The sequence below is a fragment of the Antechinus flavipes genome, chromosome 4 (assembly GCF_016432865.1).
Source record: "Antechinus flavipes isolate AdamAnt ecotype Samford, QLD, Australia chromosome 4, AdamAnt_v2, whole genome shotgun sequence".
Classification (NCBI taxonomy): domain Eukaryota; kingdom Metazoa; phylum Chordata; class Mammalia; order Dasyuromorphia; family Dasyuridae; genus Antechinus; species Antechinus flavipes.
Genome location: NC_067401.1, coordinates 380,570,535 through 380,598,505, shown reverse-complemented (window position 1 = coordinate 380,598,505; position 27,971 = coordinate 380,570,535). Strand labels below are relative to the sequence as shown.

Genomic DNA, 27,971 nt, shown 5'->3' with positions numbered 1-27,971 from the left:
TCAAGCCAAGCCCCACCACCCAGTCTCTTGGCTCGCCCAGACACCCCGGCTCAAAAAAAAAAAGTCTGGGTCCCACCCCTCACTGCCTCAGACGCCCCGCCTCTTTCCTGCACCTGCGCTAGGCTCAGATACTCCTCCCAGGACTCTAAATCTTGGCCCCACCCTTGGCCCGCCTTCATTTAGTGAGGGACCGGGAACATTTGCTGCTTACTCCTAGTCCAAAGAGTAATTCTCAGTTACAGGAAGAAACCGCTTTCTTCCTTTTTCCTTCCCGGGCGCCCAGCGTGAGCTAAGTCCAAACCCCGCTGCTGTCCCTGGGACGGTGCGTGTCATGAGCCCCGCGTTCCCCAGTGCACCCCCGACGCTGGGGCTTCTCGGGCTCTTCTCGCTATTGCTGCTGCTGTACTTGCCCGCGGCTCAAGGTGAGTGGAGCGGGGCGCCCTCAGTCCGCTGGCCGAACCGCTTATTGGCTTGGGGCAAGGGAGAGAGCTGGAAATGAGTTCGTCGTTATGGCAACCGAGAGGTATTGATGACCAAAGGAGTATGGAGAATGGTTTTATGGGTGGGCTATTAAAAGTGAGATTTTTCTTTAGACACTATCTCAAAAAAAAAAAAAAAAATCTATCTTCTGCTCACCTAGGTGGCTAGGTTTTCATTAATAGAAACTCTGATTCTATGGAATTTTGAAATTTGCAAAGTGCTTTCTCCACATCAGTCTGGAGGTAAGTAGTGCAAGTATTATCATCCCCATTTTCCAGATGAGAAAACAGGCTTAGTGAGGTTAAATAAATCGCCCACAGCCTCAGTTAGTTTCAGAGGCAGCTTTCACATCCAGAAGGTCTCCTGACTCAAAAATGTGAAACTGCCTCAACAGATTAATAAGGAAACCTCTCTTAAAATCTCATCAGGGACTCGAATAGGGTGAACTCTCTAAGGGGAAAAAACCCAAGTTTCTCAAAGGATTAGAGCTGGAAAAGACCTTAGAGATCATCCAATCTACCATATCACCCTTTTCAGAGAAGAAAACTAAGATTCAGAAACAAGTAAAATTTTAGGGTCACAAAAGTAATAAGACATGAGATTCAAACTTAGTTCATCTTTCTCCAAATCCAGTTTTACCTGCCACAATATTATTGCTACCTCTCGAATAATACTTTTTCTTCTTCTTTTCTCTTTGTTCTTCCTTCCCTCCTTTTTTCTCTCCCTCCCTCCTTCTCATCTCTCTTTCTCTCCTTCCTTCCCTCCTTCCTTTCTTTCTTCTTTCTCTCTCTCCTTTCCTTCTCTTTCATTTTTCTTCATTTCCTTTCCTTTCTTCTTTTTCTTTTTCCTTCCTTCGAGCTCCCAGTATACACAGCCCCTCCATGAAATAGCTTTAATGAAAGGAAGCAGAAAACTGGGCGACTAATGGGCACACTGACTATGCATCTTCACCTTCTGGTTTCCTTTCTATTCTGGTTGAAAAGAAGATGAATCATAGAAACTAGGAGGATCTTGAAGCTTATTTAATTCAGCCTTCTGACATTTTACAGATGAGGAAACTGGCACAGAGAAGTTCAGTGATATGGCTATGATAGTACAGATGTTTAGTGGTAGATCCAAAAGTAGAATTCTTGTGTCTTTTCTATTGTTCCAATCTCTGGTTCTGTCAGTTCAGACCATTTGGTAGTGTCTTTGGGAGCTTCCTTTTCATTTATTTATTTTTATAACCACTTGAAAGAATCTGTTATAGTAAGATGTTATTTCACTAAATTCAGCTTGTTTTTTTTTTTTCCTTGTTTTGGTAGGTGCCTGCAGTATCCCTCCAGAAATACCTAACGCCAAGCCAGAACTGAACAGCCTAACAAGTTTTCCTGTTAATAGCACTATAACATACAAATGTAATGAAGGATTTGTAAAAATTCCTGGCAAGTCAGACTCAGTGGTTTGTCTTCAATCCAATAAGTGGTCAAAATTATCAGAATTTTGTAATCGTAAGTCATTCTTTTTAATAAACCTATGAAAAACTGACATCCTGTTCTATCTAAATAGTAACATTTTCAAAGTGATTCTCAATGATTTATTATTAATGATTCAAAGCTAAGTGTTTTCTAGCTACTTATCCCAAATGCCTTCACAGTCTTACTGAATGAAGGCATTGTTTACCTGGCTCAGTTCTTGCTCCTCATTAAAAGGACTCATTTCTAACACTGCAACCTCTTCCCAATTAATAAAGATAGTCACTGCTAGTTGGGGAATAAAAAAAAAATCATAGCTATTTTAAGTAATACTCTTGAGTACAAATTCCAGAGCTGAAATATTTTCTCAAATTTTATTCAAACCAAATTCTAAATGGAATTTGAACTGCCCAGTGTTTATTTCTTTATTTATTTCACACCTATTGGAAACAAGGGGAATATAAAAAGAAAGGTCCCTCACCTTTGTTGTCTTTGAAGAATTTAAAATCATTCAGTCAATAAGCATTTATTGTGTGCCAGGTACTGTGCTAAGTTGCAGTTACAAAGACAGAAAGGAAACATGTCAGGAGGAAAACAATACAAATATCATCAGTTATAAAATAAGTTTTGCAGAGTGTGAGGAAAGGGTAATCATTAACACTTTGGGGATTCATAAAAATCCTCAGGTAGGGAGGGATACTTTAGATGAGTTTTTAAGGAAGTTACCAATTCTAAAAGGAAGTATGTTACAGGCATGGAAGACAGAATAGAAACAATATATTTATTGTGAAAAGTTTGCAGTACGATATTAGTTGTCAAATGAGTAACACAAACAATAAACACAAAGAAGTTCAGAAAAGGAAAATCATTTAACTCCTCCAACATGTTTGGTGGATCTCCTATAGGAAATTATTTAAAAGACATGGATGAAAGTTATACAGAATAGGTAGGAAGAAAGAAAGGAAATAAGCACTTATTAAGGACCTACTACATACCAGGCACTATGCTAAGCACTTTACAAATAATATCTTATTTGATTTTTACAATAATCCCAAGAAATAAGTGCTATTATTACTTTTATTTTTGTTGTGATCGTTCAGTCATTTTCAGTTACATCTAACTCTTCATTATCCCATTTGAGGTTTTCTTGGCAAAGATTCTGAAGTGGTTTACCATTGGGAAAACTGAAACAATAAGTCACACAGCTAGTTAAATGTCTGAGGGTAAACTTGAACTCAGGATGATGAGCCTTGCTGACTTCAGGCCCAGCACTCTATCTACTGTACAATTGTGGGAAGTGAGGCAGGCAGAAGTTAAAGTTAAATGAATTTTCTAGGATGATTCACCTAATAAGTAAGGCATACTTTAGATACTTAGACATGCTGAGCCACCTCAGTACCTAGGTATGAATGGATTGTAATCATTGGGGGAAATACTCATAATGAGGAGATTACAGCTGATGTGGTGTGTCTGTTTTTTTCTTTTTTCTTTTTTATCATCAGGTACTTGTAACGTTCCACCTTCATTACGCTTTGCTTCACTCAAAAAACAATTTAGTAAACAGAACTACTTTCCAGTGGGTTTCACTGTGCAATATGAGTGCCGGCCAGGATATAAAAGAGATAATAGTCTGCCAGCAAAGCTCACTTGCCTTCAGACTTCAATGTGGTCCAATCCTTCTGAATTTTGTAAAAGTAAGTATGACTTAAAAATAAGTTTTTTCTTTCAACAGAAGTGTGAAAATGGGGTTGGGAAACAATGAGTAACTGTTTCCCCTGTCATTAAATAATCCTTATTGCATGTAGCTTTTGCTTTAAATCATTTCTGTTTACTATTTATTAAATTTGTTTGTTTGGAAATAGACAGACTTTTAAGAAAACTTCCCAAAAATCACATTAGTCATATTTTTAAAGATGATTAGCAATTTCACTAAAGAAAATGAAAATATTGTATACAGTTATTTTAAAAACAACTTTGAGCAAATAAGTCATTTTGACTATTATAAAAACATAAATTGTCCAAAGGACATATGAAGGAAGATACTTGCATCTACAGAAAGAATTGATAAATAGAAAGGTGTATAGAATGGTTTTACATATATATGTATATATATATATAAGTGTATATATATATATATGAGTACACACATATATATTTATCCATATGTGCATATATATGCATATATACACACATATACATGCATATACACACATACATATTTGTGTCTAATGGTAGCCATGGGAGAGTAAGGGAGGGAAGAAAAAATAAGAAAAAGAAAGAAATTTACATGATAACTTTATTATACATTTAAAAGAAATAGCAAGTTATACATTACAGGAGTTCACATGTAATCTTATTCAAAAAACTATACTGTTGTGGAAATGCTTGTTTTTATTCCATAAATTAAAAAAAAATAAGTAAATTTTTAATGAAATGACAATGGCATTTTTAAAAGTATCTCTTTGATGAAGTCTTTTCCTAAGAGATAGATGGAAATAAAGGAAAACTCAAAAGAAAAGACAGATTGGTCCAAAAATAGTATCATATGTTGTATAATAATAATAATATAATTCCATAATGCTCTTTAATATAAGTAGTAAAGAGTATAGGTCAGATGGTATTTAGAATGTATATGATGATAGAAAGATAAAGCCTAATTTCATTTTTATTCTTTTTTTAGGAAAATCATGTTCAACTCCTCCAGATCTGCTACATGGTCAAGTCAGTGTAACAAGTGACATCTTATTGGGTTCAACAATCACCTTTACTTGTAATGAAGGGTAAGTTTGTATTATATAGGAATAAGAATAGACTTGTGGTTTCATTGGCAGAAGGAATTCCCAGGTAAGAAAACTGGCTCTACCAAGGTATGTTGGAATCTTCTCTGCAGCTTAAAAATTGCATTAAAGTTAAGAGATAAAATTTTAGATTCTGTATAGTCACTTTAATTTCATTGTTGATATCTATAATAATTGCCAGAGGGGAAGGGGAAATTTCATTGAGATTAAGAGATAAAGACCCTCTATGTGAGAGGTGGAACTCAAACTTCAAGTTCTAATCCTCAATATACTATAGCTACATTCATTAAGAAAGCAGAAAAATCAAAAAAAAATAGCATCAGGGTCTTATATTATAGCTAATAGTTTGAAAATACAACTATCTGGGCTATTCTTTAAACACACACACACACACACACACACACACACCTCTTTCCCAAGAAAATGATCTTATATATATATATATATATATATATATATATATATATATATATATATATTTCAATAGGGCATGAAAGTTTTTTGAGATTCTTTGAATCCTCTGAAATTTAGAGCCTTTAGAATCTCAGATTCTGTATAGTATAGTATTCTAATTTCAGCCTTGGTGTCCATAGTGATTGCCGAGAGGATATATTCAGTGGAGAGCATACTGGCCTACATTTATATTTATATATCACTTTAAGGTTTGTAAACTTCTTTACAAATATTCTATCCTTTTTATCCTCACAATGATCCTGGGAGATAGAAGCTATTATTATCTCCATTTTACAATTTAGAAAACTGAGGAAGACAGTTAAATGTCTTACCCAAGATCACAGTCTGAAATTTGAATTCAGGTCTTCCTGACTCCAGATCTATAGTACCGTGCCACCTAGCTGTCTCTATTTGATATTAATTTTTGGAGAAGGCTGAACTGGGTGATGATTAAGGTCCCTTCCAATATTAAAAACTATAGTCCTAGAAATTTTACTAGGGAACTTAGAGAAATAGAGTAGAAATCAGGGCAAGAAAGACATACCCGCTCCTCAAATTCATAGTTGTCATTTCTATTCCTAGTTCTCTTACAAAATCTTTAAATGACATTTGATGTATCATTTTACTCATTTGCTCTTCGTATCTTGTGAAAGAAGATCTGTCTTCCAATTTCTGTATGTTTATGTTTTAATTGTTAACTTATTTATAAAACTATTTTGTGTTTTTTTTAAATACTCTTCTATCAAAAAGAAGTTGGTCTATAGGGCTTTCAAAAATACTGAAAAATTTGGGCATTTATACTGTATAACTTAATAACAACAAAAATCTAGTTTTTATATTATCCCATTATTACTATCATGATTTCTTAAATATTGTTGCCTGATATAGTAGACTTTAATCACATTATTATGTCTCCACCTACTGACAGAAAAAAATCCAACTGTTTCTGCAGTGGTTGAGAAAATTCAAATAGGGCAATAGAGTCTATTTTTTTCAGCTTTTTTCTCTCTTGTTTAGATATAGGTTAGTAGGGGCACAAGATAGCCAATGTATTCTTATGGATAAAAATGTTGTTTGGAGTGACCCACATCCAGAATGCACAGGTAAGACTTTAATAGAAGCTATTAAGTCAATATTGTGTAGATTTTATAGCATCTATAATAGACATTATTTAGGGGCAGCTAGGTGTTGCAATTGGGTAGAGCGCCAGTCCTGGAGTCAGGAGGACCTCTACTAGTTGTGTGACTTTACGCAAGTCACTTAACCCTGATAACAAAAGGAAGGAAGGAAGGGAGAAAAGAAAAGAGGGAGGGAGGGAGGGGAAAAGGGAAGGAGAGAGGAAGAGAGACAGACAGACAGAGATAGAGAAACAGACAGAGAGAAAGAGGGAAAAAAAGAGGAAGGAAAGAAGGAAGGAAGGAAAGAGGAAAGGGAAGAAGGGAGGGAGGAAAGAAAAAAGGAAGGAAAAAAGAAATAGACAAAATTATTTAGCATTTCACTATTGGGGCATTTCAATAATAACAATAGGTGAGCATTTACCTACTGTCTTAAGGTCTGAAAGGCTCTTTATATATGCTATGTACTTTAATCCTTACAACAACTCTGTAAAATAGACATTATCATCATCATCATCATCATCTCCATTTTACAGTTGAGGAAACTGAGACATATAGAAGTTAAGTGACCAACCCAGGGATATACCTCTAATTCTCTAGCAGAATTCCAGTTGAAATCTTCCAGACTCCAAACCCAGCACTCTTTCCACAGTGCTACCTATTTTTCCATAGCAGAAGTCAACATAGTATTTTATCTATTAAATGTTACTATTTTTAAAAGAACAAAAACTACTCTTCCCTAAGCATATTTTTATTATTGATTTTGAGGAACAAAAGCCAAAAGGTTAGTTCTCTCTTTCTGAAGAAACTAAGTTTTATGACTAGGGTTTGGTTTGTTTGTGGGTTTTTTTTTTTTTGGTTTTTGTTTTGTTTTGTTTTGTTTTGAAATTTACATGACTTCTGGCACTGTCCAGCACATGTGTAAAAACAGCTTGGAGGATGCAAACATAATAGAGACAGTAGAAATTGGGATGTGGGTTTTCTGCCCCCTTCCCTCACACACATTCATGCATTGTTTCCTAAAGACCAAGCCAATATCCTATTTTAATGTTGTCAACAATCATCCCTGTAATAATAGCTTTTCTCCTGTGATTCTCAAAAAAATTTTATATGCTCTAACCATATTTTTCTAGTACAACTAGTTTGTGAATTGCAGCTCCATTCATAGTGCCCTGCTGGGCACTATGGGGATAGAACATATTAATCATTACTGGATAGAGGACTTGTTATAGAATTAGGAAGATGATCAATAAATCAAAAGATATTTGTTAAGTCCTTACCATGTACCAGGTATTGTACTAAGCTTCTGCAAAGGAAACACTGGCCCTGCTTTCAAGGAGCTTATATTCTAATGGAAGAGACAACAAAATGCATACAAAGTAGATATAATACTTTAGTATAGTATAATATTTAGTGTACTATAATAGTAGAATACTTTTGAGGGGAAGGTATTCTTGGCTGGAAGAATCAGGAAAGGCATAGAAGGTACAGTTTGAGATAGTTCTTAAAGGAAGTCATGGATTCTAAGATGAGGGAAAACATTCTAGATATGGAGGATACACTCTCCACAAAAAGGAATAATATCTAAGATGCTTGGAAAATGAAAGGAAGATCTAGTTCAAATCTCTCACTGTTGTGGTGGTTATTGTTGTTCAGTTGTTAGGTTGTATCCAACCCTCTGTGACCCCATTTGGCATTTCCTTGGCAAAGGTACTAGAATGGTTTACCATTTCCTTCTCCAGATCATTTTACAGATGAGGAAACTGAGGCAAACAGGTTGAGTGACTTGTCCAGAGTCATACAATTATCAAGTGGCTGACGCTGGATTTTAACTCAGATTTTCCAAATTCCAATTCCACTGACTCTATCCAGTGTGCTTTGAAGCTACATAAGGGAAGTTTTGGCAAGGTATCTGGTAGTACAAGTTAACAAACATCGTAATTTGAAGCTTTATTTAGCATCCTAGACAGGCAATGTAAATAACAAGTTTTGCATTGATTGTTTTATTTTATCAACATTTCACTTAGGCCTAATAAGAAATTTATAAGTATCACTAAATTTAAATCTATAGTAGTCTCTGTATTTAAAAAGTATATATGATATTTTTCTCTAAGTTCAATTCTATTTATTAAACAATGGGGGAATTATTTTGACTTTCACTGGGAGTCCTTACAGTTGGAATATCTGGGAATCATTGCCTTAATCTTTTTTTGTTTGTTTATTTTTTGTTTTGCTGTGGCAATTAGGGTTAAGTGACTTGCCCAGGGTCATATAGCTAGGAAGTATTAAGTGTCTCAGGTCAGATTTGAACTCAGGTCCTCCTGAGTTCAGGGCTGATGTCATTGCCTTAAACTTTATGATCATAGGGGTCATAGATGTCCAGAAAGAACCTTAGAAGACATCTAGACTTATGTTATTATTGTCACTGATCCTTAAAACCAGAAATGAATTGTAACTTCTCTCTAGTTCCAATTCCTCTATAACTACTGTCAGGTTTTAATTTAGAGAAATAATACCTACTTGGAACTAGATGAATAGATAAGAATCATCATGCTGTCCTCTCTTAAATCTCTGTCACAATATTTTTCCTTTCTTATTTCAGTCCCCATGCCACTGACCTTATATTGACTCAGCCAATTATAACTTCAATTCCAGAGATATCTTCTTTTGATCTGGGAAATGTAATTAGGCGCCTAAATATTTGACTCAGTATTTTTATTCTGTTCTTGATGTTAGAATAAAATGTTCCAAAAGACAGTTTCTGATGTCCCTGTTCCAAGGGACATTTTCTGATGGGAGAAAGTGGAGAAGAGCCTGCATTAGTTCCTAATTCTTAATAACTTAATTCAACAAATATTTATGAAGGCCCCACTATATACTAGACCCCTTCCTAGGTATGAAAAGAGATTTAAATTTAGATTCAGTAAATGAAGTCTAGTGGGGAAATATATATATGTATGTATATATACATATATATATATAATTATAATTTATGATAAGTATATCAGTGAGAAGAAAGAAAATGCTATGCAAGGTTAGAAGAGGAAAAATTGTTGAGAATGGAAGATTGGTATTTTATATTTTTGTAAAGTTATCCATTTGATCTAACTTAACAGTTTTACTGACTCTTAATTAGGCAAAATAGTTTATGATAATTTCTTTTATCTTAATTTTCATTTGGGAATTTGTTTTTTAATACCATTTTAATACAACTTGGTTTTCCATTCTGTTTTTCAAAAATGAGATTAGATAAATGTTTATTTTATTAGTTATTTTTTCTGCTAAATAACAACAATAATAAAAAGCTCCTAGTTTTATAGATCAATTCAAGGGATTTTTTTTTCTTTCAATTTTGTGAATCTCTCTTTAATTTTTCCAGATTTCTATTTTGATATTTAGTTGTAGTTCTTTGCTTGTTGCTTTTCTAATTTACAAATTGTATGTCCAATTTGTTGTTCTGTTCTTTTGCTGTATATGCATGCATATATATATTTAATATGTATTTAGATATATTTAGAAATATATTTCTTCTAAGAACTGTTTTATCTATACCCCAAAATTCTGGTAAGTTGTCTCATTGTTGGCATTTTTTAAATGCAATCTTCTGTTGTTTCTCTGATTTGTTATTTGACCAACCAATTCTTTAGAATTAAATTATTTGATTTCCAATTGCATTTTGTTCTTTCAAGACCCTTTATTGAATGGCATTGTGGTCAATAAAGAATATATTAAATATTTTCATTTTTCTTTGTGAAGTCTCTATGCCTCCAATAATAGTCAATTTTTGTAAATGATTATGGCTGAGAATAGGTAAACTTTCCATTCCCATCTAGTAAGTGGCAGAAATCTATTATATTTTTTTTTCAAATTTTATTCAGGTACTTATTTATTGTTTAAGATTTGATTGGGTTTTTTAGTTCTGAAAGAGATCCACTGAAATCCTTTGCTTTTAAGATTTACTATCTATTTTTTCTCTGAAATTTAATTGATTTTTCTTTTAAGTATTTACAGGCTATGCCATTTAGTGCCTATTAAACATTACTATTATTTTTATTTTCTTTTAAGCCACATTAATGATTATTCCATTTCCTTGCTTATTTCATGTTATCCTTTATATTTTCTGTCATGCCATTTTAAATAATAACATGTTTGTGGTTTTAGTCAAGAAGTTCAACTCATTGGTTTTAATTTCTTCACTAAGAGAATCTTTGAAGATTTCTAATTTTCATTGTCTTTAATACATTTCTATTTGCATAAAACATATAATGATGTAAAGATCTTGCACTTTTTCCTTTAGAAATTTTATGTCATGAACCTCCAAAAATTGCGCATGGAGGAATCAAAGAAACTCAGGACAGTTATAAATATGGATCATCTGTAACTTATATGTGTAGTGAAGGCTTTTCACTTATTGGGGAGAAATCTATTCATTGTACTATAAAAGATGAACAAGGAGAATGGAGTGGGCCTCTCCCTGAATGCAAAGGTAACTAATTTGTATATTAAAATAATTGAGTTTTGGGTTTTTTTTTTTTGCTTTATTTATATGTGTGGAGATAAAGCTTAAATTAAGATTGCGGGCATAATATCATGAAAAATCCAATTTTCAGTAAATTAATAGAAATACCTTTTCCTTCATGTATTCCTAAAATGTTGGCTAGATAGTTCAGTCCTAAAACATGAATACTATTCCACCATTCACTTCAACTATAAATTGAAAATAAGATCTAAATATTAAAAAAAAGCCACAATTAAAATGAATTTGAAATGTATGGAAGGAATCAAGATGTTGATCAGACCAATAACTTCATTTATATTATGTATACAGGCAAAAATGTTTTTAGGTAAATTTTAACAATCAGTTCCCTCTAGGGGGTGGGTGGGGAGGGGGCAAGTATGTAACACATGGCAGGCTTTTAATTTTAATCTTCACTATTGGCATTTTCTTCCTCACTTAAGTGTTGACATTCAATAAAACAATAAATCAAGCCTTGATTTGTAGCATTTACTGATTTATATAGTATAAATACACTGAAAATTTAATAATTGGTTCACTGATTTAAACTAGCTCCTAAAACACTCCCTGTATGGGTAATATTATGCCTACTGGGTTATTGTCATACTTTTTACCTGCTAAAAAAGTCATTCATTTTTCCATTTTATCACTTTTAGCAATTTTTTTAGCTCTTTTCTATTTCCAAAAACTTCCTTCCATTTAGAGCTTTAACAAAGAAGGTTCTAAGGGTATATTCAATTGAGAGAAGGCATGAGAAGGAATAGAGAGAGGAGGGAAGGAGGAAGGCAATTCCAAAAAGGAATTGGAGTGAAGTACTGTGGATAAAGAGGGCTTTACAGGCCATGGAAGATGAAGAGAAAACATAGCTAGCTATGGGTCCAGTATCAATGCACTAGTTTCTCTTAAATGTGTATTCTTTTTCTACAAGCCTCCTAAAATGGAAAAATGGTTACAATAAATATTGGCATCTTGAAAAATATCTATGACTCCATATTCTATCTCTACTCCTGAGCTCTACCCATCTTGAATTCAGGATGTTAAAATATTGTCATTATTTTCAAATGCCATTTGCAAAAATCCAATAATCCTAGAGTGCACATAATGACCCAAAACAAATATTCCTTATAAATAACAGGATATTTTGACGTTTTTCTGCAATCCTGGATTCATCTTAATGGGCAATTGTATAACATAACGTGGTTCTAATAATACATGACTCCCTGATACTTCATCCTGTAACAAAATGATAACTTGTTATTCCCCATTCACAATATTTTCCTTATTTCTGTTTATATGTAGAGTAATTAATAAGAATTGATTTATTGTCTACTCTGTGTTAGACACTGCTGGTACTTAAGAATACAAAGACAAAAATGAAATCATCTCTGCCCTCAAGAAGTTTATGTCCCATGGTGAATGAAATTTATTTTTAGAGACCTAAAAATAATCTTGAAATCAAATGATAATGGCAAAATTAGCAATATGTGTTTAACTTTTCAGGTCTCATTCTCAGGCTAAGAAAAACCAGGAAATAGGACTAAAATGAAATTAATCAATTCAGGGAAATGTTCAATTTAGTAAGTATTTATTGAATGACTACAATAGGCAATAGACTAAGCTAGGGAATACAAAAATTAATGAGGAAGCTATCCTATCCTAAATGTTCCTATGGTCTAATAATTGAGATAAAACATGTGCAAAAATAAATTGAATATTGGATAACTGTAGCATAAAAGAGATACAATAGAAGCAATGAAACGAAAGATTGTTTCCAGATGGTGGATATTTGTGGTGGTCCTTGAAAACTTAGTAGAATTTCATAGAATGTGAAGAAGAGAATACTTCAGGGTAGCTTTGAATAGGAACAACAAAAGGAAAGTTCCAGAGTCCATAGAATATTAGTCATGTTTGAGGAAAGAAGTAGTAATCAGTATGGCTGAAGTATAGGATCATGAAAGGGAATAATGAGAGATAAAACTTCTGAGTTAGATTAAAGCACAATTATAGATGGCCTTGAATGCCTTCCTCAGGATTTTTGGACATGGCAGGCATATGTAGCATAGGGGAAGCATTATTCTAGAATCAGAAGACCTGAGTTCAAATCCTTGGTACTTATATTTGCTACTGATGTAACCTTAACTTCTGTAGGTTCTATGATTCTCATGTATAAAATGAGGGAGTCAGAATGATGACTTTGTGGCCCTTCCATCTTGGGATCTGTGACTTTGGGTAATAGGAGGCCATGGAGTTTTTGAGCACAGGAGTGATGTTTTTGTTGTCATTTTATTAACTATTGTGGTTCTAGGTTTTTTGCTTTATTTTGTTTGTTTTGGTTTGGGGTTTGTTTTAGAAAGAATATATAGACAATGTTTAGGAATAGAAATTATCAACCCCTTAACTAGTAGACCTTTAGACATTTATTTTGTAAGCCTTCTATAGAATAAATAAAATCCCAGTATAAATTCAAAGGCCAATAATATGAAATACACACAGGAACTGACCTTTTTCTCTTTTTATAAAGAAATTCCTATAAGTGAACTAATGACTTAGGTACTTCATATAAAATGAATATACTTATCTTTCTACATAAGAACTATGTAAAAGATGAAAATTCATATTAGGAGAATAGGAATTGGGAAAGCAGAAAGAACAGTTTCAGTGTTAGGGGTACCTTACTAAGATAGTGTAGTGTCCAATCTTTTTCTGTTCCCCTAGTCCCTCAGCTACTTCAGTTGGAGTTGGAATCCCAAGTGATCATTTTAAATAGGAGGAATAGCAAAGAGATTGGAATAATCCTAGTCTTGCTGCCTGAGCTTAAATTGGTGCCTTGTGGGAAGGAAGTATATCTCACTCTTCTCTTTCCCCAGAGGAAACAAGCCTGCTAGACAAAAGAATTTGTCACCAATGGCAAAAGGTAATCAGGAAGCCCAGTTGTCCCAGTGGAAGGGAGGTATTCCCTAACTTGCCCTTCCATGTACTTTTCCCTCTCAGGCTTACCATTCCACATTTAAGTCACAGCCAAAGTCATATCCATAGTAAGTGGGAAACTTTAGTATGCAGCCCCTATCCTAGATACAGACAAAACATCTGGTTATACATACACACACACACACACACACACACACACAGAGTGTCCTTCATTCTCAAAGAGGACCAAAATGACATCACTATGTTAGAGGCAAGTTACAGTGTGTCTGACTGTGGCTAATCAGACCAATATGAGCTCATAATGTTCTGCCACAGGTTGGACACAAATACACACACACACACATATATATATAACATAAAAGATACTTATCTACAAATACATGCATATATACACATATCTATATAATATATAGGTCTAAAACTATTTTAGATTATAATATTTATTTTTAATGAAATCTTATTATAAGCTTTATAATTTATTTATAAGCTTCATAATTTACATATACACAATTTATATGTAGCATATAATTTTAGACTGATTATTATATTACATAATAAACCATAAAGCACCTGAGATCATATAATTAGTGAGAGAGCTAAGACTAGATTTCACTTCACCTGATAAACATTCTAGATCCTCCATTCTCCATTCTATTTCAGCGATTCCCAAAGTATGATTGGTTACCCATATTACTGGTAGTTCATTGGGATCTTCCCAGAGGATCATAGCTTCATTTGTAAAATACAAGCATAGGACTTGCCGATATGTGAGTTAAGTATTCAGCTTATTCAAGAAGCAAAGAAATGAGAAGTGTATTTTACATAAAGTGACTTTTTGGCTCAGATTTTATTTGATCTAGACTTGTTGTTTCATGGATATTGGGAGATCTGAGTGAGGAAACTCCCTTTTCTGACTTTACAACAATAAAATTTCACCAATCCAATTTGAAATCATGAAACAAAGATACTGACTTGGAACAATATCCCTTGTCAGAATTGATAAACAAATAAAATATGTATATAATCAATACAAAATAATTGGAAAGCCTATAGATACACACTTGGAGGAATTGGTCAGCACTTCTTGTAGTAAATGGGAGGTCAAAATACTTAATTTCCTATAAAACTCATAATAAGATCATAGGGTCATCATTCTAGAGCTTGAAGATACTTTGGTGATCAACCAGCCCAACCTCCTCATTTTATAAATGAAAATTGAGGACTAAGAAGCTTAAGTGACTTGCCAAGTTCACACAAGGTAGTAAGCTTCTCAAAGTCTGACTTCATATGTAGAAAAATATTCATTTAACAAAAGCTAACTTACAGAGTAATGTTTAATTACTGTTTTTGGCTGGTGTTCCTCACTATTAACATAAACTGGTCCATGTTGGTCCCAACAACAGCTGAAAAATCTACCACAACAAATGCTCCAGCAACTGATGCTCTAGCAACCCATGTTCCACCAACAGGGCAGGTCAATGCTACAAAAGCTCCAGCAACCCATGCTCTACCAACAAAGAAAGCCAGTGCCACTAAAGCTCCAGTAACTGATGTTCCAGCAACACCTGATCCACCAACAGGGCAGGCCGATTCCACAAAGGCTCCAGTCACTGATGCTCCAGCAACCCATGCTCCACCAACAGGGCAGGCTGCTGCCACAAAGGCTGTAGTAACTGATGCTCCAGCAACCCATGCTCCACCAACAGGGCAGGCCGATGCCACAAAAGCTCCAGCAACCCACGCTCCACCAACAGGGCAGGCCGATGCCACAAAAGCTCCAGCAACCCACGCTCCACCAACAGGGCAGGCCGATGCCACCAAAGCTCCAGCAACCCACACTCCACCAACAGGGCAGGCCGATGCCACCAAAGCTCCAGCAACCCATGCTCCACCAACAGGGCAGGCCGATGCCACAAAAGCTCCAGCAACCCATGCTCCACCAACAGGGCAGGCCGATGCTACAAATGCTCCAGTAACTGATGCTCCAGCAACCCATGCTCCACCAACAGGTCAGGCAGACGCTACAAAGACTGCAGCAACTGATGCTTCAGGAAAGCCTGTTCCACCAACAGTGCAGGATGACTCCACAAAGGCTCCAGCAACCAACACTCCAGTAACTGATGCTCCACCAACAGGGCAGGTAGATGCCACAAAGGCTCCAGCAACTGATGCTCCAGCAATAGCTGTTCCACCAACAGGGCAGGCAGATGCCACAAAGGCTCCAGCAACACCTGCTCCCCCAGTAGATCAGGCCATCACTACAAATGCTCCAGCAACACCTACCCCACCAATAGAACAGACCAATATCACAAATGGTCCAGCAATACTCATCCAGCCAACAGAACAGGCTAATGCCTCAAATGCTCCAGCAATGCCCATCTCTCCAAAAGAACAAACCAACATCACAAATGCTCCAGTCACACAGACTCCAGTGACACAGCAGGCCAGAACAACCCATGCTACTGTAAAATCCACCACATCAACAACCAAAAGATCCACCACAACTCGAAGTTCTACCAGAATTGTCACAACTCATCATTCTACCACTACTGCATCTTTTCACACAACTAGACCCAGCTCTACAAAATTTCATGGAAAAGAAAATGCTCCTTCAGGTCAGTATGCAAGCTCTACTTTTTAATCTTCATAATGAGTTTAAGTTATTTAAAAATAAGGTTTTATAATGCCCTGTTTAAAGATAATGAGTTGTATAGAATTGAATTGTTCATGTTGTTAAACAACATTGTATCCTGATATGTCATTGCCATGGAAGTTTTATGCAGGTCCTCAAGACCCTCTGCACTGGCATTCTTGGATAACATCTGGACAAAAATGGGGGAAAAAGCCATTAGATGATATGGAAAAAGAAAGATAAAATTATGTCCTACTAAAAATGGTTCCAAGTTGAGGCTAAGAAGGGAAATCCTAGCATTTAGAGAGAATCGTGGAAGAGACTTATATACATTGGGTCTCACATCATTATATGTTCTTTAATGTGACTTGCCTGCCTCTAAAACATATCCTATACTCCCTTCTTTGTGTCTTGAATCTACAAATGGGAAATTGCAGTTTTATGATAGAAAACTTCATCTGAAAGGAAATTTTTCTTCAATATAAAATAAACTGAAATCTTCTAGGGAAAAACTAAATAGACATTATCTTTTCTTCTAACTAGGACCCTGGCTGAATTTATTCACCTCAGTAGGGGTCTAATATATACATGTGTGATGTGTGTATACATATTTATACATAAACATGTGTATGTATACATATATGTATACTATGGTATTATATATAATTAACATATACATGTATATATACATATCCCTATCTATTCATACATGTATATTTTACATGTGTGAGTGTATATATACATACACTACATATGTATGTATTTGTATATATATAGGTGTGTATGTATGTATATACATAGTATTTGAGAGAAAATTAGGTCAAATGTTGTGCTATTCAAACTTAGCTAAAAGCTTGAGTTACTAGAGGACATGGAGTTAAGGTTACAATTTGTGATGGTTAAAGGATTCTTATGCTCTCATAATGGCAGGTCAAATCAAAAAATAACTTGACCTTTATTTGCATGTGACTTGTTTTCTAGTAATAATGTGCAATGTTTCACAAAGTGTTTTACTCAAAATAATCCTGTGAAATTGAAATTGTCCTCTAATGAAATATTATGATGTTGAGAATTTTATAGAATTGTTTTATTTAAAGTTGATCTCTCTGGATTCATATGGGCCAGACAGCATAACTGATGTGAAAAATAAAGGACTGTTTTAGGAATCAAAACAACTTGGATTCAAGTTCTTCTTCTATCCATGAGCTGCATGACCTTGAATAGGCTATCTAACCTATAAAGGTTCCAGGCAGTCCCCTAAAACTATCAATTGCAGAATACTTTCTAATTTGGGTTGACTCTAATGAAATCATAGGTCTAAACCAAAAAAAAAATTTAAAACTCATGCTTTAGATCAAAATCTATACCAAACTTTAAAAAGTTTATAAGTAGTATATTTTAAAATATGCAAATCTGTTACTGATATATTGTACTTTAAATCTGCATCATTGATTCTTTTAAAAGATATCAACATTTAGCTTAAAATTTACTATTTTCTTTATTTTTCCCTCTTCAGGTGGTGCCATTAATAGATCTGGTAAGTCTAATTCTCAGGGATTCTTTAAAAATTATAATAAGTGTTCAAAGTATTTCTTTAAATGCTACTTCCTGAGGACAGACTTTTGTTTAAAGCATTTTGGAAATGCTATTAAAAAGAAAGGCTTAAGTTTATCAAAGACAGATCAAGTAAAAAGATGGAATGGACAAATACTGGTGAAATGTTCTCGGGTTAAATGCTTCTGGGTACTTGATATGCGCCAGAATTTTTACAGATGTATTCCAGGAAGAAGGAGTTGCTACAAATTAGTGAAACCATATTAAGAATCTATATTGTATAGAGCAGTCTGGGTGCTATGGAAAAATCAAGAAGAATTAAGATACAGTTCCTGTCTTCAAATAATTTATAATCTATTGAACAAATTCTTTGTTACCTGACACAATACTGTCTAGATAAATGGTTCATGAGCATAATCAGCTTTAAACTTCAGCCATTATATTTTTATGCCTTTTAATTCTATGAGGACAACTGAACTTCTATAAAAAGAGGTTATTCAGATCACTTTTATTTTTATTTCAGTTATAATTAAAATTTGAAAAAAGTGTTATATTCAAAGTTTATAAAGAGGACATTTAATGATGAGTGAGTAAAATCTTATCAGAGATCTTGGCTCATAATGTGATTCTAAATCCTGGGCAAACTGGCTTTTGGAAATTCCACCAGCAGGGGAAAAAAGTGAGGGGAGGGAAGGACCAAAATATCATAACCAGGATGAAACAAATTCAATATGAAACCAGGATGAAACAATACAAGACATGAAGGTTTCAGGTAGGATGAAAGAGCTAAACCTTTACTTGTCTGAACAAGAAAGTCATCTGGAATGTAGCATAGAACTGGACTGGGGTGAGGCATTAGACTTAGGTAAATAGAACTGGTGAATGTCTCTTTCTGCCTTCTTCCTGTCACACCCTCCAAGGCACAAACTAAATGCTAACTTCTTTGTTTGCATATCTATATGACAATAGAAAGGTTTTAAACCTGTGCATTACTGATTTAGGAGGGATTGGGGAGGAAGTGGGGAAAGATTGGAATAATAATAATAATATAATTATAATTATAATTATGATATATGGCTTATTAGCCATTTACAATCTTTGCTGTGCTGTTGTTAGCCTGTCTTATATCGCATTAAAATTTCAGAAAGTATTGATGACAAAGAAGGAAGAAAAGGAGGGAGGGAAGGAAGAAGGGAGGGAGGAACAAAAGGGAAGGAGGGAGGGAGGAAAAGAAGGAAGGGAAGAAGGAAGGAAAGGAGGGAGGAAGAGAAGGAAGAAGGAAGGAAAGAAAGAAGGGAGGGACGAAGGAAAAGAGGAAGAAAGGGAGGAAGGAAGAAAAGAAGGGAGGGAGGAACAAAAGGGAAGGAGGGAGGGAGGAAAAGAAGGAAGGGAAGAAGGAAGGAAAGGAGGGAGGAAGAGAAGGAAGAAGGAAGGAAAGAAAGAAGGGAGGGAGGGAGGGAGGGAGAGAGGGAAGGAAAAAAGGAGGAAGGGAGGGAGAGAGGAAGGCAGGAAGGGATTTAAAGGATGCCAAGTGAGAGACTAGGTGGTTAAGGCTGTATAGGAAGGATGATCCCTGACAACAACATGTGAGATTTTAACTTAATTTGAAATATTTCAAACAAAAAAAGAGTTCATTTCATTATGCAGTCCTTTCTGTAATAGACAACAGAGAGAATAGCCTAACAATGATGATTCTTGGATGACCAAAAGCCCTTTAAAAACCAAGGATGGAAATGATAAATTTTATAATTCTGCCAATCAAAAATAAATCTTATATTGCTGGAGGATGTCAGTGTTTAATTTTAAAGTGGCAGGACAAGTTAATTGAGAAATATTTAGTTAGATATTTAGTTTCAAACCTGAGGATTCAGGAAGGTATTTAAGATATCTGACCCACTTCTCTTGTTTTGTTTGGTTTTTAATTGTTTCAGAACAATGTGTTTCTTAATCAAGATACCACATTTAACGTTTTTTCCTTTCAATGCCTAACTTGGTTACCAAAATATTTTTCTTTCAAGGAATTGGTGTTGGTCTCATAGTATTGGCTGTTCTAATAATACTTCCGGTTTTCATCAAACTTCTTTGTTACTCTGGGAAATCAGGGTGAGCCAAAATCCAAAAATCTTTTCCCTTTTTTAATTTGTTAACATCTTCCCCAAAAAAAATCCAGATAGGGTGCTACCCCTGCCAAAAATTTTCAGATTATTATTATGCTTTTGACATGTGAATGTCATTTCTTCTTTCTATAAACAATCTCTTCCTATTCTCTTTAAGACTGCAATCATAACCCACGTGTAGGAAGCCACAAAGAAATATATTTATAGTTTCACTAGTAATTTAAGGTCTTTTTAAAAGAAAGGTACTTTATTTATTTGGTTTTTTCCTCCTGCATAAAGGGAAAATTTTTAAATGTTCTGATTTTCCATTAATTCTTCAATTTATTTCATGATCTTGGTTGTGAGTTTCACAACCTTCACTCATCTGAAACAAGAAAAGATAAACAATCTTATAGTTTCTGTGTTTGGGTCTGCTTCTAAATGGAATTTCTTGCTAAAAAATAAAACATGTATATTTTTCTTGTAGTGCTTTGATTGAAAGTCTTAAGATCTCACAAGTTATTGTATATTAGACATTAGGATTTTGCTTTAGTTAGAATCCCTCTCAAGGTCTGCCTCCAGTGCACTTGACTATATGACTATGAGAAAATCACTTAACTTCTCAATGACCCAGGCAATTTGATAAGACTATTAATTACAGACAAGTTCTAAGCTTTGTCTGTGGAAAAAATTTTCACATCAGGAATTCCCCACACTGATGAAATGAGAGGTCCTGACCATCTCCCAGGTCCTAGAATATTTTATTTGTTTAAAGCTCATTTAAAACACCTGGATGTAATATTAAAATAATTAATTGTATTCTAATTTTACATGCAGTTATTTAAAGCATGAGTATCAAACATTTTGATTATTTTAAAGTTTTAGGTTTTTTTTGTTTGTTTAGTCACCATTTCTGGAAAATTTTAGATGAGGGGACCATGGATTTATTCACTGATTTGCAGCTGACAGGGACCTTAGAGGTCACTAAATCTGGTTCTTCCCAGTTTTAAAGATGAAAAAATTGGGGGACAGAGAAGTTAAAATTACTTGCCAACGTTCACATAGTTCTGAAGCAAGACCTGATGAAGCCTTATTCCATATCCATTATCCTATCCATCATACCACACTACTTAAAGATTACCTCTGAATTTTTGTTGGTCAAAATATTTCTGATGGAAGAATATATATATAATACTTCTAAGTCATGTGTAAAAGCACTTAAGTGACATTGGTTCAGCTGTTTTTCAGTAGTTTTCTCTTAGAAATACACTTTTCAGTCATCACGTTTATATAATTTTTCACATTTCTTGTGGATTTAGTTTTATAATCTACTCATTATAATTCATGTATCCCCTAAAAGCCAATGATTTTTTTTTGTAGGAGTAGGGAACAATTACTATTTTTTCCTCATCAACTCTAAAAACTGACCATATTCTGCTGATTCAGTTAGAATGTCTATATGTCGTTCTTTTTTTTCCTATAAAGAGAAACACTCGTGGGAATATATATTTGTTCTTGTTATACCTTTTGTTGTATTTAAACAACAACATTTGTACAATCAATAGAAAGGATTATAAAAGTTCTTCTAGTCCAGCCTCCTAATTTTACTGGGGGACAGTAAAGACTAGTAAGTAACTGAACTGATATTTTCAAAACCCAACCTTTGGACAGTAACCCTAGGGTTCTTTCTTTACTGTACTATTTTACAACAAGTAAACTTGATTCTTTAAGTATAGGGAACATTCATGAAAACTGTCAATGAAGAGAATTTTAATTGCTCTCTTACTTTCCTATTGAACCACTCCTTCTCCAAATTAACCAAAAGAAGGTTGAAACTGACCTTACTTGCTACTGGACATTGATAGAATTTTGCTTTGAATTCTATAGTGGAAGTTATTTGGTGGCAATTGTTCAATATGAAAAAATAGACTTCAGAAAGTTAAAGTTAAACTGTTTTCAGCTTCTTTTTGACAGTTAACAAGACTTATTTCAAAGGGAGTGAACTGGTTTAAAATTAGAAGGCACTTTGGATGGAACTGTGGAGATTGGGCTCCTAATCTTGACTCCTTCACTAACTAGTTATGTGACCAGCTTTTCTGGGTCTTGTTTTCTCATCTCTAAAATTGAGGAAAGATAGATTAAATCATTCCTAAGACTCTTTCTAGTTTTAAGATTCTAAGTGCAATTTTTGAATGTCGATGATTTGTATGGGAATGGGATAAGTACTGCAAAAAATGATTTGATTTTCCTTTTTGAATAAATATATCCCTTACCTAATTTACTTAGCTATTTTCCCTCCTCTGCTATTCAGCTCTTACAATATTCATGAGATCAACAAAGAACTTAATGTTTTCTTACCTGATAAAATGGAATCGGGCAAGCCCACTGAAGTAAGAACTTGGTAAAATAAAAAATGTCTTCTTATCATGGCTTTTTTTCTGCAGCTCCTAAAATGTTAATCATCAGAATTGACTCGGGACTTTTCCATATCTGACATTTATTCTATATTCTATGTTCTGTATTATATTTGATATAGAATATTCTATATTCTGACATTTACTACCAGATATGTTTTCATTTTGGTTTCTTTCCTTTGACTAAACACATGCATTATTAGAATGCTTATTTATTAATTCTTTATATTTCTACAATCTTTCATCTTAGTAAATAATGCTGGGGAAAAGTGGATTGTGTATTAGCGCTTATGCATATATATTTTTTCATTATCCTGCTTGTGGTAAATGGAATGCTAATGGTTTGCATTAAACATGCTACTTCTTTTTCTTTGCAGTTTTTAGGATTTCAGGTGCTTTTTTAAAATACTAACTTTTAAAGCATTTTTACAGGTATTTTGGAGTCTTTAAAAGATATCTAATAGGTATTAATCAGAACAGAACAGAGTTTAACTAATCTTCTTGCAACATATACTTCTTACAATAAATAATAATAATAATATTAGTATTTCTAAAGTATAGAAATACTTTACACCTAATTTTTCTTTCAGCAGCCCTGGAATATAGTAGATATTGCTATATCCATTTTACAATTTAAAATAGTATAGGCTTTGCCCAAGGTTACACAATTAGTAAGTTTCTGGGCCAGATTTAAATTCAGATAGCAACTTAATTCCAGCATTCTAGCATCCTATTCTGTGCATCCTAGCATGGATTTCAGCTTCCTATTTTATGCAGTTCTGCTGAGTACCTCCCTTGGGTACACATTGCACACTCATGCATGCACACACCATGCCTTACTTCCACAGCATATTGCTTACCTGAAAGAACTTTTCAACTAGGAAACTTGTTTTAATTTTTCTGTATTACTCAAAAAAAAAAACATAAGAAATGGATTCTCATCTTTTAAATTGGCAATTCTATAGTTGCTGAACAAAGGTGCCTTGAAGAAAAGTTATCCATAATACCTGGTGTATTGCTTTTCCATTATTTACAATTTTCTTTCTAATGATGATGCTTAGTGCTCTGTGCTTGATATTTTAATCCCACTAACAACTAATGCTTGATTCAGTACTCTTTAGTAGAAAGGCAGTCTGTGATTCTGTGTTGATTTTTTTTTAACTTTTCAGGAAATACATGTATAATCTTGGCACTGTTGATTATGAAACTATTAACGGCTGGCTAACTAACAGCAAAAAAGAAGAGTTAAGCAAGACAATTCTTTTGCCCAGACTTTATCTAGTTTCACTAGGACTCTCATGAGAAGTGGATGTAATTTTCGGCATAATCTCCTTGCCTTTCTGCACATGGAATTTTCTTACTGGGCTTGGCATTTGAATGAAGTAAAGAGAAGAATCAGTCTCAGAATTTTATTCTGAAGCCTCCTGAATGTTATTCTGAAGCTAAACCTCCTGAAAACACTAGCAATTTGCAAATTGCAGACTGTTCCCTTTTTTTCCTAAGTGTGCAACTAAGGACTGAATCTTGCTTACCTTAGAACATAAGTCAGCAAACAAACCAAAAACCACCAAAGCAAAATCCATTCAAAATCAACTGGCTTTCACTGGTGGTTTGATGCTATTTTAAATCTCTTAACTCTAAGGCCAATACACTTGCTCCTTCACTACAGCTGCATGGCATTTCTCTATGCCTCCCTTTTTGTCCTTACAACGGTTATCAAAAAGATAAATCTTTAACTTAAAAAGACTTTAATCAGGTATTGGGAGCATGATATTTTGTCATACTTTGTACAAAACTACCAGGAATAGAGGAACTGAATTGTCAAATTTTCCTTTCTGTTGATTACATTTAAAAGAAGAAAATCTAAATGAAAAGACTTGTCATCTTTTCCCATTTTTCTTAGGATTTGATTAATGTTAACATAAATAGCAAAGGGAAAGTGTGATTACCTGTGGTTTGTTGGAATTCTTGGTTTGACCAGGATTCTAGAAACAAAGAATTACAGGTTTCTCCTTTTGGTAGACTATGTCAGCTGGCACTTTGGTCCATAATACATCTGAGGAGGGAAAAAAAGCCTATGAAAAGGATCTTTCTGACTTAGTGTCAAGTTAAATCAGTTTTATTTTTACATCCAGAGATTGTATAAAAGTGAATTTTTTAAAGAAAAAAAAAAGGTTCTGTACTTTTAAAATAATGTATTTGTAGCCAAATTGTATATTTTGTTGTCTTGTAATTTAAATTTTATTTATTTACATCAGTGAGTGGAAGTTTTACATATATACTGTGAAAATTCACATGTTCAAGATTTATGAAGAGAATATTATTTTCCCAAAATAAAAATAAGTAAATGAATGTTTGATAATGATTTTATACCATCCAATTTGCTAAACTATTTCATTACATGTGAATAATGAAAACATCTGTTTGCACTATTGTACAATGAGATTTTAAAATAAGATATGTTGTTTCCATTAAAGTAGCAGTTGGAGATTTTAAAACAAACTAGTTTTTATTTTAAGTATATAAATTTAGCATTGTCAAGCACTACTTACCTCACATGATTGTTACAAGGAAAGCAATTTGTGAACTTTAAAGTATTTGTTGACGTCAATAAATGTGAGTTCTTATTATAGTTTAGGGCTCCTGACAGAGGTATGAAGCTGTTATTGATGTAGAACAGAAGGGTGAAACTTTTTCTGCCAAGGGCATTTGGAAATATACATATGTATGTATATATGATCACAAGATATTCCTCTGATTTGGGAAGATTAGAATTCAGTTCCTGCCTCAGGCACTTATTTTATTACCTTTTTTTATTTCCCCCCAGTTACTGTGTTTTTTTGTTGTTGTTGTTGTTGTTTTTGGTTATACATGTACGTTCATTTTTTACATATTTCCCTATGAGTCATATTGGGAGAGAAAAATCAGAAAGGGAAAAACCAGGAGGAAAAAAAATACAGGAGAAAAAAAATGAAAATAGAATGTGTTGATCTATATTTAATCTTCATAGTTCTCTCTCTGGAGACAGGTGGTGTTTTCCACATTTGGATATTTATTTTTTAATTTTTTTTTTTATTTTGTTGAGGCAATTGGGGCTAAGTGACATGCCCAGGGTTACACAGCTAAGAAGTGTTAAGTGTCTGAGGTCAAATTTGAACTCAGGTCCTCCTGACTTCAGGGCTGGTGCTCTATTTACTTTGCCACCTAGCTGCCCCTCATTTGGATATTTATAACATCATTCTCAGGACATAGAAAATGATCAACTTATAGAACTCAAGCAGTGGGAGGTTGTTGTACTTAACTTTCAGTTCATCATCACCTTAGCAAATGATTTTCAGAGCCTTATATGGCCCATGAGCCAGACGTTCCCCACCCCTAATGTAGGGGAAAGGAAAGGATCTAAGAACCATTCATAGTTTTCTGTATCACACCAAAGCTCCGATTCCTTTCAGCATCCCATAGCCAGAAACAGATACAGGTTTATCATTCCCAAGTGTAAAGTCACCCATATAGATGGCCAGAATCAAGAAGAACCAATATTTTGTGGGATATCTCAGTTTTAGAAAAATAATGATAATCATAATAATTAGAGCTGTCAAAAATAGAAAGATTTGCTTTGCAAGTTATGAATTTCTCTATCTTTGGCAATATTTAAGCAGAAACTGGATAACCATTTCCTGGAGTGTGTTTTAACAATTTAGACTAATAATTGTGAGAACTGGCTTATTGCTAGACAAGAAGTGATAGGAAATGACTATATGTTTGATCACTAATTGATCCTCCTACATGATGGAGTGTCCTATGAACCCAACATTAGGCTTGGTTAGCTTCATTTAGAGTTAGGGATATATGTTAGTAAAACATCAGTTTAGCATACTTATCAAATGCAGGTGTGGAAGATTTGCAAAGTATAAATCACAGTGCCTTTTTGATTGATAAAGAGAGGGGAAATTCGTAAACCAGACCAAAGACTGGTCATTTTCCAACTTAATCCCTGTGAATCTGCCCAGCAATAATAATCAAATATAAGGAAAGATAGTGATTCCTGATCAGAGTACATATCCTACTGTACACCTTAATCCACCTACTGGATTGTAAGGTAAGAATATATCCATGAGTAATAACTTGCCTAAAAGCACTTATGTTCCTTAGAACCTCCTCATCTACAATCCTTCACAATAATCCTTGGTCTCTTCCTACTTCTTCAGTTTATAGTTCTATGACTTCTAAGGATCTTTCTAGCTCAAGGATTCTGTAATAATTCATTGATTGAAGTCCTGATATTTGCATTCCCTACTACGTTTTCAGACTCGTGAAAATTCAACTCTTTTAAAGTATTCCTGAACCAGTACAAATATATTTTCATGTTTATTTATGACTTTTATTGGGGTTTGCTAAGTTGTGACAATCATAATGCATTTTACAATGTTTGATTTATCATTTCTGTATTCCCATTCATATTAGATACATATAGATATATTTGCTGGGATTTTTGCAAACTGCAAATGCCATCCTTCATTTTTGAGTGGATGGGCGCAGCTGGCTTGAAAATATATCTAAAGAAAACTGTAAACTTCTTGAGCAAAGGTCCTATTGTCTTTTTAAAATTAATTTATTATATTTTTAATTTATGAAATAAAACAAGTGTTTAAATAACTAGAATATTTTTAAAAGATGATTGCAAGTGAAACTGCAAGTCTATTATGTACAACTTGCTATTCTTTGAAATATACAATAAAGTTATCATATAAATTTCTTTTATTTCCTTCCCCCCTACCCTAGAGATGTTTACTATTAGACAAACATATGTATATATGTGTAAAATCATTCTACACATACTTCTGTTTATTTGTTCTTTCTCCAAATGCTAATAATATTTTCCTTCATATATCTTTTGTAGTTATTTTGGGTATTTATAATAGTCAAAATAACTTAGTCTTTCTTTTTTATTATAGCTTTTTGTTTACAAAACATATGCATGTTTGTATGTACGCTTGTATGCTTGTACCCTTGTACTCACACCCAGGTTGATGATTTGTTACAGATTCTGCCTGGGGCGGGGGAGGGGGAATATAAAGTAGTGAGGTTATAGTAATATAATAATATGTCTAATGATCATTGATTAATTATGTCTATAATATAATTGATTATAATTACTTAGCTTAATATCTAAACACATGCATGGGTAATTTTTTCAACATTGACTCTTGCAAAACCTTCTGTTCCAAATTTTCCTCTCCTTCCCCTACCCCCTTCATAGATGGCAGGTAGTCCAATACATGTTAAATATGTTAAAATATATGTTAAATCCAATATGTGTATATATATTTATACAGTTATCTTGCTGCACAAGAAAAAATGGAACTAGAATAAAAACCTGAGATGGAAAAAATGCAAGCAAATATCAACAGAAAGCATGAAAATGCTATGTTGTGGTCTATACTCAGTTTCCACGAGCCTCTCTCTGGGTGTAGATGTCTCTCTTCATCACTGAACAATTAGAACTGGTTTGAATCATCTCATTGTTGAAG

At 34.0% G+C, this 27,971-nt stretch overlaps 1 protein-coding gene and 1 long non-coding RNA gene across 4 annotated transcripts in view; one reads left to right on the top strand and one right to left on the bottom strand.

Annotated features, from left to right (window-relative positions):
• LOC127562624 (uncharacterized) overlaps window positions 1-27,971 on the bottom strand; it is a 315,428-nt gene that overhangs the window by 279,835 nt on the left and 7,622 nt on the right. The window lies entirely within an intron of this gene.
• Window positions 180-27,382, top strand: CD55 (CD55 molecule (Cromer blood group)). 3 transcript variants are annotated; one of them, XM_051998471.1, is made up of 11 exons: window positions 180-422; window positions 1,785-1,970; window positions 3,437-3,628; window positions 4,615-4,714; window positions 6,203-6,288; window positions 10,598-10,786; window positions 15,148-15,884; window positions 15,948-16,359; window positions 17,893-17,913; window positions 19,949-20,033; window positions 22,338-27,382. In XM_051998471.1, the coding sequence occupies exons 1-11, from the start codon at window positions 332-334 to the stop codon at window positions 22,429-22,431; spliced, it is 2,193 nt and encodes a 730-aa protein (XP_051854431.1). In that variant the 5' UTR covers window positions 180-331; the 3' UTR covers window positions 22,432-27,382. The 3 variants fall into 3 exon arrangements, with proteins under 3 accessions (XP_051854431.1, XP_051854430.1, XP_051854433.1); XM_051998470.1 differs by having other exon boundaries at window positions 15,148-16,359; window positions 22,338-22,416; window positions 23,610-27,382; XM_051998473.1 differs by lacking the exon at window positions 19,949-20,033 and having other exon boundaries at window positions 15,148-16,359; window positions 23,610-27,382.

What these genes read in the sequence shown, in the direction of transcription:
- CD55 (XM_051998470.1), top strand. Translation starts at nt 332, where the DNA reads ATGAGCCCCGCGTTCCCCAGTGCACCCCCGACGCTGGGGCTTCTCGGG. An exon ending in AAAAGAAAATGCTCCTTCAG is followed by an intron (nt 16,360 to 17,892) that starts GTCAGTATGCAA and finishes TTCCCTCTTCAG; the next exon opens with GTGGTGCCATTAATAGATCT. An exon ending in TGTTACTCTGGGAAATCAGG is followed by an intron (nt 20,034 to 22,337) that starts GTGAGCCAAAAT and finishes TCTGCTATTCAG; the next exon opens with CTCTTACAATATTCATGAGA.